Below are 15,604 nucleotides of genomic sequence, written 5' to 3' on the forward strand. Positions count from 1 at the left end.
TATACACCTATACATGTATGCATGTGGGCATAGGTGCTCATTATTATAAAAACCTTTTAAGAATTATGAAAATTAAAAAAGACGATTACCTGAATTAAATCGATAGATGTGCAATCCAAGTACGAGCTAAAGGCCTTTATCAGCAAACACATCATTACGCATAAATGCTCTGAAAAAGAACCACATGCATACATTCATATGTTTGTATATATATGTTTACATATGTGTGTATATATGTGTGCACATAATTGTGTGTATATGTATATATATATGCATATGTGTGTGTACACATATGTGTGTTATTTTAAAATAATAAGCTGCACTTATTTTTAATAAAATATTGTCCCATAATAATTAAGTACATTTTGCAGCTACTTTTTACAATTTTTTTTTTTTTTCATTCAATTATTATTAATTTTCTTTTTTTTTTAACTTAAATTCCTTGTTTCGAATATAAAATTCAGTGGTATATTAACGCTGACCGAATGGTAGTTGTAATTTTTTAAGTAGGAAGTATTTTGGTGGAGCAACACTGCACTATAGCCCGCCTACGAATGAATAAGTAAAAATGTCCGAGTATAACGGAGATATAACATTATATATATGTATATATATATGTGTATGTATGTATGTATGTATGTATTATGTATGTGTGCGTATGGGATAACAATTCTATTAGAAGGAAGTTAAAACTGGAATTAGGTTACATTACCATAATGTACTTATCAACGTTATTGGGGCAAATAAAAATATTATCTCCAATCCACGGGAATGAATGTTTATACTTTTTCGAAATATATTTTTGCTTCATATATTTAATGTACATTTTTTGCCTTTTATATATGTGTACTAGTGTTCTAATATCCTGATCATATGTGTAAGTATTATTAGAAACACTATTAATAAGGAAAGCATCGCCTCTGAATATGCTGTTAATATTCTTCCTTTTCCTTACACAATTTTTAGCAAAATTTACCCAAACGTTTCTATATTTTGAACATTTGTAATCACTCATTATAAAGTTGTTACTCTTGTCATACAGCTTATATAATTTTTTACTAATACTTTTATCATAGTCTATTTTTTGAATTAATTTATTGTGTATTTTCCTTAATTTTTTACTATTTTTAAAAGAATGTTTTTTCCAATTATTCTTTTTATTTCTACTTAAAGGTATGGAAGTGCCTACCGTTATATCGATATCCCCTTCAGAACCTTCAGAAGAACAATTTTTGTAGCATTTGTTGGAGTAAATTTCTTCCTCTTCTTGCTTTTCTTCATCAAATATATATATTGGTTTGTGTAAGTAGAAGGAACAGTGTATATAGTCATTGTCCTTATCATCATTTGCTTCACTAAAATCGCTAGTATCATAATAATCCGAATTAAAAGAACAGCGTGAGCTGTTATATTCGTTATTTAAAGGATCATCATCTCTATTATCTTTAAATTTTTCGTTTTGCATAAATAACAAATCATTTGAACTCTCATAGAATTCGTATATGTTGTCTCCTATCATTTCTTCACCATACATTTTTTCCATTTCTTCCATTTGATTTCCATATATTTTTTCTACTCCTTTTTTACTACTGTTTCTTTTATCTTCCGCATTTTTGCTACCCCTCAGCAGCATAAATGAATTATAACCCCTGGAGTTGTTAACATTCTCGTTTACGTGCTTGATAGTATCTTCCTCCACCCAATGTCCATTCAGTTCAAAATCTGATGAAGTTTCTACTTCTATATCGGCGTAGTCATGCAACTGATATGATGATTCGTTCACTTTCTGTTCTCTGTCTTTACTATTAAAATTTAGATTACCATTTACATGATCATGTATGCGATCATTTATATGATAATTTACATGACTTGCATGAAGAATGCTTTTTTCTTTTTGTGAGTAACTCCTTTCTTCTTTCCTTCCATTAGCATATTTCTTTATTTCCCCCTTTAAATAATTATCTTTAAAATTATTGTTATAAAAAAGAGAAATAAATTTATTTAATGTACTTTTATTATATGATTCCGCATAGTAATTAGTATGTATTGTAAACTCTCTGTATACAATGTGGTTAAACTCGATAATATTTTTCTTCCTAAACTTTTCATATGTTATTGAATCATTTCTTAACAAAGATTGATTATTTAAAAAATTTATGAGAACATTATATAAATTAATCGTTTCTGAGGGTTTAGAAAAGTCTTTTATTCTTTCTTCATGTGAATCTTTCATAAAGCATTTGTCGTATATCTCATCAATATTTTTTTTTTTTCTTTTCTTTTTTTTTTTTTTTTTTGCACATTTTTCCTTTCCATTTGCGTATTCCTCATTTTCATTTTCATTCCCATTATCCTTCTCTACTTCTTCAATCATTTCCCACTGAGTATCCTTATCATCATTATAATTCTTACCTGCGTTTCTAGTATTATTACTGTTATGAGTAGGATTCACGTTACAACTTGCTCTGCTATCAATTACATTATTACTAGTAACTACACAATTAACATTTTTTTCAATGATATTAGTATCATCTTTTATACACTGCATTTCCTGCTCATCATCTCTTTGCTTGTTCATACCAACATCATTTATACTTACATTATTAGAAAGTAGTATATTTTCAGCACTTGTTATATCATATGTTTTTGTATGTTTACTTGTTTCTATCAAATTAGATTTTATCTCTTTGTTTTTATAAATTTGTAACGTACTAGAATAATCTGTTTCATTTTTCGTCATTATGTAATGATATAATTTCTTGAATTTATTTTCTTCTCTTTGTACTTTTATATGATTGTTTACGTAACCAATTGCTTTTAATTGTGGTCCTTTAAGTTTCTTTCTTTTTTTGAAAATATTGTTTACATTATTGTTTTCGCTACTGCTACTATTACATTTTTTTTTTTTTTTTTTTTTTCTTCACGCAATAGTACACAAGAAATATTCGTTAAATTTGATGAGTAAAATTGGGCAGGATCTATGGTCTTGTCATCCTCTTTAGCCTCTTGTGAGTACTTTTTATTATACATCTTCTTTTTTTTGTTAACATTAAATAATTTGTCATATAAAGTAGTTTCTAATTTTATTATTTCATTTAATTCGTTGCTAATACTAGCATTCCCCTTTATACTTTCGAAAAATTCTATTATCTTTTGGTCTTTTATATTACATTGTATATCATCCGTAAATTTCATTACTAAACTATTATTATAATTTGGCATAAAAGTTTTTGTAGTATATTTCTGTCTATTCTTATTAATGCATTTAAATGCGTTTATTATGCTAAATCTTGCAACCTTTTCATTTTCTTCCATTTCTTTTGCTCCTATAGCTACTATGGTTTTTTTACCTTCCCCTTCTTTTGTTGTTTTCCCATCTTTCCTTTCCTTATATGACAATTCGTTGCATTCATCCAAAGACACTGCTGCCTCAATTTCCCTCTTATGAATAACATTATTATCAAGGTTAAAAAGGTCCTTCTCATTTCTATAGTTTTCTATTGTTGCTATATTGTGTAGAGTGTTGAAAAAATGTACACAGTGCAGTTTAAAATATGAACATATCATTTTTATTTCTCTTATATAATAAATACTGCCTAGTAGGGAAAAAGGATTAATGTAATGTCCTCTGAATCTTAATATATCAAATAAGGAGTTTAAACTATGCGGTAGAGTAAAATTATAAAAAACAGACTTAAGTATTTCATATTCATTACTACCTAAAAATTGTACTAACTTCATATCTATTTTTGCGTAATTTAAATAATTAACAGTTTTGAGAAATAGAGTAGTAAAATATCGTATGGAAAAAAGATAGATTATTTTTATAATTTGATTCATAGGATATATAAAACAAGAGAATAAAAAATAAGTATATTTCTTTGTTCTGTGAACATTTTGGACATATTTCATTTTATATATTTCTTTTCTTCTAACATTAGTATACACATTTTTATTTTTTTTTTTTATGTACGCATTTTTTAACCTTAAAATAAAGCAATTTAAAGGTGAATTAAACTCAAAGTGCACATTTCGGTTGAACACATAGTTTACATGAGATTTTTCATATTTATCGCTCTTCCTTACCTCCGCTGCAATTGATGTATCATTAATATTGAAATAGGTGCGATCGTTATATACGCAAATATATGATTTTTTCTTCCTTAAAATGTCGAAATGTGTATTACTACACTTTTCATAAGCAAAATTTATATTATACATATGTCTATTTTTAAAGCAACTCTTATCACTTGTTGAAGTTATTTTGTCTTCTGGAATTTCATCCTCCCCATTTTTACTTAGTCTCCTCCTTTTTGTATACTCAGGTACAACGTCATTTTTCTTAGCCCTAAGGCTGCTTTTGTCATCATAGTCTTCACCCGGAATATATTCGATTTGGCTCATTTGGTTCATTTGGTTCGTATGGTTCATTTGGTTCGTTTGGTTCGTTTGGTTCATTTGGTCCGTTTGACTCGTTTGGTCCGTTTGACTCATTTGGTCCGTTTGACTCATTTGGTCCGTATGGTTCATTTGGTGCGTTTGGCTCATTTGGTCCGTATGGTTCATTTGGTGCGTTTGGCTCAATTGGTCCGTATGGTTCATTTGGTCCGTTTGACTCATTCGATATATTCGGCTCTTTAGATTATTTTCCACCTTTTCATTTTTTTCTTTTTTTCTTTTCAAGTCCCATTTTTCATCCTTTTGATGCACTTTCCATTTCTTTGTATTATTTCCCTGTATGCTCTTCTTCCTCTTGTTCTCCTCTTTTTGGCTCCTCTTTGTGCACTTAAAATTATAACATCTGTTATGAAAAAATATAGAGGAGTCATAAAAGTTAAGGTTATTATGCCATTCGAAAATGGGTTGTTGTACGATTTCCGATAAGTAGGTTTTATTCCCATTACTATTATTATTTTCACTAAAAGTATTGTTTAATTGCTGAAAAATGTTTGTATATATTTTGTAAAAATCGTAAACAAGGAGCTCATTTTTATGAACAAGCGAATCAACACCTTTCATTTTGTCCTTAAAATGGGCACAGTTACAAAAAATGCACATATTTTTTCCCTTAGTACGGGCATTTACGTAAATTATGCTCTTTTTTAAATATTGCTTAAAGTAGGAATAGTCCATTTGTTCCTTTAGTTTTATGGGGTAAAAGACTGTATCACTTTTGTAAGAATCAGCATCTGTAGAAACATACATAAATTCATCATCGCTATGGTTGTTATTGTGCATCTCTTCGTTATGATTCCCTTCGTTTGTCCCTTCGTCTTTACTGCTTCCACACATGCCACTTCTGGCAGGCATGCCATCTCCTCTATAATTAAAAAATTTGTCATTTATGAAATTGTAAAACTCCATTTTTATATTTTCCTTCAAATTAAACCTCTTTCTAAATCTTTTTTCTAATTGGTTGTATAAACTATAATTTATGGGAATATTAGAAAAAATATTTTTACAATTTTTATACAATGTAGAATTCAGTGTATGACTAAAATGGTTCAATACCTCTCTTAAATGGTTATCGTATTTCTTTAAATTTTTTGGGATCATACAACTCCCTGAATTATCCAAACCCATAAGGTCAAATGGTAACGTAGTCGTATCAATGTCAACATGAATATTCATTTTACCCTTTACATATTTTTCACAAAAAATAGAATTGCCTAAATTTTTTTCTGAGGAAAAATATTTCGATACTATTTCTTTACAAGAGCTGTAATAGTTTCTTTTTTTTCTTCTTCTTCTTCTTTTATCTTCTTTAATATATTGTGTTATAATGGAGTTATGACCTTTGAACATTGTATCTCTACTTCGAAAAAAATTTTTTACATTCTTGCAAAAATAGTTCACATTTTTTATTAAAAAAAATTGTTTATTAGTATTAATAAAATCATCTATTATTATCGAATTGGTAAAATTTTCATATGGGAAGAATTTTTTTTTTTTTTTCTTTTTTAAACGTATAGTAGTACTATCCCTTCGATTGCTCTTACTAAATGCATAATCTTGAACTTCTTCATTTACATCTCTCAAAAACATTTCATCATCTATATTAAAGTACATCAATTTATTTAGGACGTTATCATATATCTGCGTTTTGCTAATAATACCCTTTGCATATTTTACAAAGCCGTTATGAACATCTGATAAGTCTAACCATTTTGCTGTTCTGTCATATGACATACAACACATGTAGTCCAAGGTTCCACATAATTCTGATGTACAACTACGTTTTCTACTGATGATGGATTTTCCTTTGTCTTCCACATTGTCATCATTATAGTCCTCTCCCACTTCTACCTCCACTTTTTCTTCAGTGCCAAATGAATTGAGGTTCTCCTTTGTATATTTCATATTCTCATCAAAAAATAATTCTTTACCATTACTCGTTCTGCCTCTCTTCCGACAAGCACATGTGAACCCCCTATTTCGTAATAAGCAGTATTCCATATCTAGTATGTGTTCAAATAATGCACAATAATCAAAAAGCTTATATTTACGGGTATAAAAACTCTTTTTGCCATTATGATTTCCCTTTAAGGAGTACATTAAAAAGCTGTGAAATATACGATTTGCTAATTGATTACTTATTCTCAGTTCGTTCCATGTAAATTTATTTGTTTTCAACAAATTTGTGCAACAACTCCAATAATATAAAAGAAATATACTACTTGGATCTTTAATTTTTTTCTTGTATTTCGTAAAAAATTTGGCAAAACTTCTCGCAAAATGGATAACTCCTTCCGATCCAATATTATAATAATCATCTTTAAATAAATGCAAATCATTAAAATTATTGGAAATGTATATTTTTTTTTGTTTTAAAAATTTGGGTTCATTTAGTTTGTTATTACATAATATTTTATTTCCATAATTAGAATTTTCTTGTCCATTGTCATACCTATTTGTAGACAAGAAATTCATACAAGTACTTACTGCATCTGATTTAGGGTTGCAAAGATAATAGATACTACTCTGTTCATTAACATCTGATGAAATTAAATTGTAGTTAAACAAATGGGGGAGATATTTTTTCCTTCCCTTGAGGTGATTAAGGAGATACATATATTTATAGAGAAACTGGTTTGTTTTATTCAGATATTTTCCTTTATTATGTCTTATTCGTACCCTTTGACCTTTATTATTAATGTTTATTTGATCAATATTTTTGCCTTGTCCTTTGTTTTCTGTTCTTTCGACTGAAAGAAGAAGTACATCATCATTTGAATTGTTGCAGCTGTAGCTAATGAAATTTTTACAATAATTTTCAATAAAAGCAGAATAGTTATTCTTAATTAATTCTAAGGTATCATTAAAACTAATTAAAAAAAAATTTGCATTTAATATTACTATGTGAAACATCATGTTATGTCTAATTGGTAAAACATAGCTATGAATATAATCAAATTCAATATATGATATTTTAATTAAATTTATTAATTTTGTATACATATTTCTCATTTTTGTAAGCAATTTTTTTTTGATTTCTTTATTATTAAACGTGTTATATAAAGCACTTTTCATATATTCATATCCATATTTTACAATACTAGAAAGAATATTTTGTTCATTTAAAACTATTTTGTATGCTAGATTTGAATACTTTGTTTTATAACAAACTGTATAATCATTGGGAGCACTGAAATTTCCTAAATGTCTTAGAACATAAGATGGCATACAACATTTTACACGATTTAAAGCTATAAGGAATTGAAAAATAAAAGATAGCATTTTGATTGTATAATAAAGTCTTTTTCTTTTATTTATATACCTATTTCTGTAAAAAGCGTTAAAACAATTTGCATTAATATGCTCTCTCTTATTTATTATAACAAAGAAAAATTCAAGCATATTTAAGTATTGCCCTAAGCAGTTAATATAGAGATAAATGGAACTATTTAATTGATAATATAAAAATAGTGATTGATAAATATTCCATGAATGATCAATAAAAATATTTAATATATCCGAAAAATATTCAAACATATATAAATCCTTTAGGTTCTCGAAATATTCCTTCATTATATAACAAAACAAAGTGTTTTCATAATACTTTGTATGTACTAAACGCATATGGGTAATTTTTGCCGATTCCTTATTTTCACCTATTTTTTTTTCATTATCACTATCATAGCAGTTGTTCCTCAAAAATTGGTGCAGACTTCTCTTCTTTTCAAAGTTCTCACTTGACTTTATGAACTGCTGCATAATTTCGTCATTAAAATTTACAAACTCGAATTTTCCTACTTCTTCCGGTCCACTTGGAGCATTCATGCCTGGGTTGGCGCCTCGTTCCTCCCTATCCACGTCTCCCTCTTTGTCTTTATCCATGTTTCCCTCTTTGTCTTTATCCACGTTTCCCTCTTTGTCTTTATCCACGTTTCCCTCTTTGCCTTTATCCACGTTTCCCTCTTTGTCAGTGGTATCCCTTTCGCCTCTACCAATAACACCGTTTAATATTCCCTCTTCCGCCGGAATTCCCCTGGCCACGGACTTGTCCTTACCCTGTGCCACCTCTCGGAAGAGTTTGTGCATAATTAATGAAATATATTTTGGCGAAAAATCATATTGCATATTATGTGCACTGGTATTACATCCACTTGCAGTACTTGCCTGTGCAGTACTTCCACTCGTTGAGATATATGAAAAATGCCCCTTCTTATTTCTCAACTGGTAAACTAAACTATAAAAGATGAGCGACTTAACGTTGAAATTGAAATAATTTAAATGGTGAGGATAGTCACTTATGAAAAGAATTTTCAAAATATTTTTGAGATGTTGCAAATCATTATACTTATTACTAACAAGCTTTTTATCTTTCTCCTTATATAGCTGATCTTTACAACAATATATATTTTGTTTAAGTATAATATGATTATTGTTTACGTTTTTCGTACCTTTATTTAATCCTGTATTTTTACTTAAAATCTGTGAATAACTTTTACTGCTTTTGATATGTGCATATATTTTATTTCTACTTTCAACACCTTTATATATACAACTATTATTACCTTTTTTTTTCGTTTGTATGTTGTTTTCTACTACTACTTCCTCTTTGCAAACATTTTCATGAATAATTTTTTCAAATATGTTTTCTTCCCCTTCTTCCATGCTACTATATTCTTTATCTTTCTGAGGATTGTACTTATGAAATTCTTTCCCTTCCCGTACAATTAACCTGTCGAATGATCTCATATTATAATATTTTCCACAATTTAAAAAGAATTTCAAAATATGTGGGATGGGCACAAAAAAGTAATTACATTTTTGTTTTGACGATTTGAAGTGTATTCCTTTTATCATCTGTTTCCTCCTCCTCCTTCTCCTCCGCTTTCTTTTCCTCTTATGCTCTCTCTCCCCCTTCTCCTTCGCTTCCACCATTTCTTTCATCCCTATCGCTTCTTTTTCTACCATCACCTCCTTTTTTTTTTTTTTGTCAATGACTGTTTTACCATTAGATGACCCATCCAGTAAATCGGTTTCATCCGAAAATATGAAATTATTAAAATTCTCACTACAAGAATCACTGTTAAAAAAATCGGTAAGTAAGTTGTCTTTAAAAACTTTTGAGTTTTTGTTTAAGTATTGTACAAAATATTTTTTCTCCTCTGAAGCTTCAATTAATACTTCACTATACCATTCATAAGCATCATCTATTTCTCTGTCTGTTGTTTTGTTTTCACTGTAAGAGACACCCTCATGAAGATTTGCATTTCCGCTATTTTCATTTCTGTTTTGATCAAAATATAGCTGGCTCCTTTCGTCCTCGTAATTGCAGCGTACATCCTCGTTATTGCCGCATACATCCTCGTTATCGCCGCATACATCCTCGTTATTGCCGCATACATCCTCGTTATTGCCGCATACATCCTCGTTATTGCCGTACACATCCTCGTTATTGCCGCATACATCCTCGTTATTGCCGTACACATCCTCGTTATTGCCGCATACATCCTCGTTATTGCCGTACACATCCTCGTTATTGCCGCATACATCCTCGTTATTGCCGTACACATCCTCGTTACCAATTTGTGCAACCTTACTGTTATTACTACCTTTTAATTTTTTAATTTTGCAAAATTTTCCCGAATCGTCCTCTTTATTCAGTGAAAGGGAACGTTTTCTCTTCCCTTTAGGATGTCCCGATACGATGTTTTCCCTTTGATTAACATCTCTTTTGTTCAATACCTTATTTTTATTTTTATTTTTATTTTTATTTTCTTCTCTGTCTATTTTTCTAAATGCGCGCATTACTTCCTTCTCGAGGGAGGCATCATCAGCATTGTAGTTTTTTTCTTCATTCATGTTGACATTTATTTGTTCATTCCTGCTGCCTTGATCATGGTGCCTTTCACAGACCGGTTCACTGTTTTTAGAGTTTGTGGGTTTTCGCTCTTTTTTATTACTGGATTTGCAAATAGGTATGAACTGCTTATTGTAAAAATGAATATCCTGTTGCATATGACACTTGTAATGATTGTTCAGATGAAAACTTTCAAATTTGTCTTTTATAAACATATTTTGATAGTTGAAAAAATCATTGGAAAACATAGGATAATAGAGTTTACAAGAAATTATTACACAAGCTGCAGCCAAATAGTAAAAGCATTTTCTGATTAGATATGCTGAGGTTTGAATACCACAAAATGTATAAAAGAATTTTTGCCTATAGAAATGATTAATTTTATTATAGACTTTAAAATTCACAGTTCCATCTTTAGAGGTTATATACTTTTTAGTTTCAATATATTTTTTATTTATATAATATTCTTTTTTCATTAGATATAAAATAAAATTATTTGCTTCATTTATAAAATAAACAGATGATAATGCTGCACTAAAATAGGTTACACAATCCTTATATATTTTATCATATGTGTAAAATTTATTTAATTCTATGTGCATATCATCATATTTCTTTGTAAATACGCGATATAAGAATTGGTAAAATCTATACTTAAATATAACCATATTTAATAATTTCAATGAATATATCTGAATAATATTAGGAAGTTGAAATTTATATATTAAATCATTAATTAAGGAGTATAAATTTACTATTACTTGTCCGTTAAAATTTTCTAAGGATTTTAACCATACGGTATTTATAACATGACCATATTTACGCAAACTAGCGTAGGTCAGTCTTAATTTTTTAGGATATATTACTTTATACAATTTCAGATCTTCCCCTTCATCATTCGTATTACCGTCATTAGTGTTATCTGCGTTATTACTGCTGTTCGCGTTATTATCATTTTCGTCCATGTAAAACTTGTTATTATGCTCATAATAATGAATGCATATAAAAGGAATACAACTTTTTAAATTTCTCATAAAAAAATATTTTTTCAATTCACAGAAATGGGGATTTTTAAGGGGGAAATTAAATAAAACCTTTTCTTTATATAAAGAACTAAATTTATCTGATACGTTATTAAATATTCTATACATATTAAAATGATCTGCGTTAATATAATTCTTCATATTATGCGGTAAACAATAAATATGTAATCTACTGAAACAATAATATAATATATATAACAGTAAATCGAACGTAAAATTATAACAAAATTTATACGCCTCTACATCTTTTAAATAATACTTGTAATCGTTTAAAAAAAAATTAACGTACTCTTTGTATATATGTTTAACTGCCAACGTTCGAAATCTACTGATACTAGATATGTACAAAACACCTTTGTACACATCATCAAATATGAAGGAGTCTATCATATACTTTTCCTCAATATAAACCTCTTTATTTTTCAACTCTTTTTCGTCCTTTCCATCCTTTTCTTCTCCTTCTTTATCATGCTCCACTTTCTCCTCTTCATTATTTTTCTTCTTTTTTAAAATACGCTTATATAAAAATAAAAACGCTTTATTTAAATTCACCTTTTTGTTATTTAACCCATTGTTATAATAATTTTTCCTTATGTGTGCCTTACTTTCTTTTTTTAACTTGTTCACGAATTCTAATTTTTTATATACGTCCATACGTATTGTAGGCATCATGTGTATCATATTATCAGGGGAGCTCGTCTTTACGTAGTTATCCTTGCTATTCTTCAAGTAGCTTTGTTGTTCCATCTTTTCACTCAAGCTATCCTTTAGATCGTCGTGCAAGCTATGGTTAGACATTAGATGGTCCTTGTTAGCACTGAATGCGTCGATTCTATTACTTCTAATATCAAGATTTGGACAGTTAATATCATTCAATTTTTGTTCCTCCTTCTTTTCAGATGCTAATGGAAGTTTTGATAAAATAGATCTATCTTGAAGGACATCTCGAACGTCATTTGAAACTCCATCCTCATCGTCATCTGCATCGCCATCTTCAAAATGTTCACTTCTATCATCGTTAAAATAATACATGTAGCTTGAGAACGGGTTTTGCTGTTCAGAAACATTCCGATCTTTTCTTGTTTCGTTACTTGTTAATATTAATGGAGAGTAACTCCTATTCCTTTCTTTTTCACCTTCTTCTCCTTCTCCTTCTATTCCATTTAGTATGCTTTCATTTTCACGCAGCTCTTCATCAAATACAGAATTGACAGCTACAACAGACTTATCTATTAAATTTAGTTTATTGCTACCTTTATTCAGTTCAACATATTTTATATACTTTTTCAAAACATTTTCAACATCATCACCTGCTACACCATTAGGTTCCATATCTTTATTTTTTTCATTTGTTTTAACCACATCATTTTGTTCATATGTGCTATTGAGAACATTTAATTTTTTTTCATTTTTCATCTTTTCTGTCTCATACTCAAATATTCTACTATTTTCTGAATTGTTCACGTCAAAAAAATTATTCTCTGTATTGGGATATAAACGATTGTTATGTGCTTGATAATTTAATTCGCTTTTATATTCAAATATTTCGCCATCTGTTAAATAATCCTCAAAATTATCCTCTTCAGGTCCTTCTATTGGTCGTTCCTTTGGCCCTTTTACTAGTCTCTCCATTGGCCCTTCTACTAGTTCCTCCATTGGCCCTTCTACTAGTTCCTCCATTGGCCCTTCTACTAGTCCCTCCATTGGCCCTTCTACTAGTCTCTCCATTGGCCCTTCTACTAATCCCCATTTTTGACCTTCTTTCTGTACCTCATACCCACCGTTTGCTTTATCCTCTGTCTTAAAATTGCTGTCAAAAGCAAAATCATCCACGTCAACAATTTCGTTATTTTTCAGTTCATTCAAATTATAAGCATTCTTATCTTCCGAAAAATCGTTTTCTACATTTTGTTTCAAAGGCATATCATAATGAAGTATGCCCCTTTTGTCTTTCCTATTTCTAATGTCTTTCATATTATGATTACGACAACTACTTTGATATTTTTCCTTATTAGGAGAAGCAGATATTAAATGATCATATTTTCCTTTAAAAACCTGTAATATATCATAATAGGATAAATACTCAATATCACATTTACTTCTTAACTCTTCACGTATATAATACAAAAAATCATGCTCGTATATTAAACTAATTAGATCGTTATAATTTGTCGATCTATTCATATAATAGGAAGATACATATTTTACTGTTGGATTCGATAAATTCCTGTAATGCATAATTTTATTAATTAAGTAGGACGAATAGAAATGGTACACACGTTCAGCATCTAAAAAATTTTCGTCCTTTATGAAATCATCCCCTCTGTTAGCAGTATCGGCTTTGTTGGAAGTATCGGCTTTGTTGGAAGTATCGGCTTTGTTGGAAGTATCGGCTTTGTTGGAAGTATCGGCTTTGTTGGAAGTATCGGCTTTGTTGGAAGTATCGGCTCTGTTAGAAGTATTGGTTTTGTTAGGAGTATCGGCTTTGTCAGCAGCATCTCCTTTGCTGGCTGCAACCACATCCGAAATATCCGGATCATTCACAGCATCATTAAAATTGTCTACACTTCTGAACTCATTACGATATTCGTCTTGACCGATATTTTCAGAATTTTCAAAATTCTTATTATTTTCAAAGTTTTCATCATTTTCTAGATCAAACATATCTACCGAGGTCTTTCTAAATGCATATTCCACCATCGGTACATTATTCTTATTAGCATGTTTACTATAATCATTGTTGTAGTTTAATCCATACTTGACGTTATGCGGTTCCTTGTTGATGGAGTTAAAATTATTATTTTCCTTATTATGTAGAGTTTTATTTTCGTTATGTATTTTTGCCTGTTTTAAAGTATTTATAACATTATTAAATTTTATATAAATCTCTTTATTATTTTTTTCGTTATCTAGTAGATTCGTTTTTTTGTAAATATTTAACAAGCGAACATGGAATTTTTTATTTATTTCACTTTTCTTTGGACAAAATTCCATAAATGCACTAGTTTTATTAATATATTTTTTTTGCATATTAAAAAAATAAGAAATTTTACTTAATCCCATTTTTTTTGTCACTTTTTTAATAACATCATTCACATTTATATCTTTTGTCATTTTTTCTAAAACTTCTGTCATTTTTTTTACTCTAATAACTTCATAAATATATTTAATCGATGATTCTTGTACAGCTCCAAAAGGAGTATAAATATTCAAATGTTTACTATTCAATTCTATTAAATGAAACCATATTTTTTTAATTTCATCATATATATATACGGGTAATTTGTGTAATGAAACAAATGTATTTATAAAACTTATTAGTGCTTTTTGAAAATTAATAAAAAACTCATCATTTTCCTTAAAAACATATTTTGTTAAATTATTAATTAAATTTTTATCTTTGTACAATTTCTTAATGATATCATATACATCCTTTTCAAGACTTTCACAATTCGTATCTTCATTTATTGATATTTCCCCAAAATCATCATCAAAATGCTCCAAAATTTTATCGCTAACATAATGACACTTATTACATACAAACTGTCCTTCTTCTAACCTAAACTGTGTATGTCCACAAACTGTACATGTTGGTTTTTCCATTCTGTGCCAATCGGATATGTCTTATGCGGTAGGTGTTATTTGTCATATGTTACATGCCCATATTTTTCGACCACACATGTGGATGAACCCATCATATAAACATATATGTATGCCCCTTCACAAATGCTTATCCTACATACAAGTGTGCATATCTATACAAATATGGAGTATATGTCAGTTATATAGTTCTATTCACACTAGATCTTTCTGCATACTCGACAGTTGTGCACTGTAATGCTGAATATATACATTCATACGTATATATGTACTTATGTGGACGAATGAAACACAATGCTTAAGCTACCACATTAACAATTGTTGCTCCAATTTTTTTTTTTTTTGGGTAAAGTAGTTATCAATTAATTCTCCTAATTTATTTAATTAGTGGTATATTAAAGAAAATATTAGTATTCTGTTTATAAGGAAAACAAATGGAGGTTGAAAGGCATAAAAAACATTATATATGGAATATTGACATAAGTATGGCCAAGTCTACACAAAATGGCATGTATACTCTCATGTATACAGTACATGTACAACTATATCTACTTTGTGTTCTGTACTTAATTATGTACAAAATGTTAAGGAAATTTTTAAATGTACGCATATATATAAGCATATATATATATATATATAATGTAAGGAAAAT

General features: G+C 29.0%; 1 protein-coding gene across 1 annotated transcript; it reads right to left on the minus strand.

Annotated features, from left to right (window-relative positions):
* Window positions 1-428: 428 nt before the first annotated feature.
* MKS88_005628 (uncharacterized protein) lies at window positions 429-14,955 on the minus strand (the record flags this gene model as incomplete). The annotated part of the gene is made up of 3 exons (XM_067218908.1): window positions 429-548; window positions 713-2,839; window positions 2,935-14,955. The coding sequence occupies 3 exons, from the start codon at window positions 14,953-14,955 to the stop codon at window positions 429-431; spliced, it is 14,268 nt and encodes a 4,755-aa protein (XP_067070836.1).
* Between the last annotated feature and the right edge of the window lie 649 nt (window positions 14,956-15,604).

The sequence above is a fragment of the Plasmodium brasilianum genome, chromosome 14 (assembly GCF_023973825.1).
Source record: "Plasmodium brasilianum strain Bolivian I chromosome 14, whole genome shotgun sequence".
NCBI classification, from domain to species: domain Eukaryota; phylum Apicomplexa; class Aconoidasida; order Haemosporida; family Plasmodiidae; genus Plasmodium; species Plasmodium brasilianum.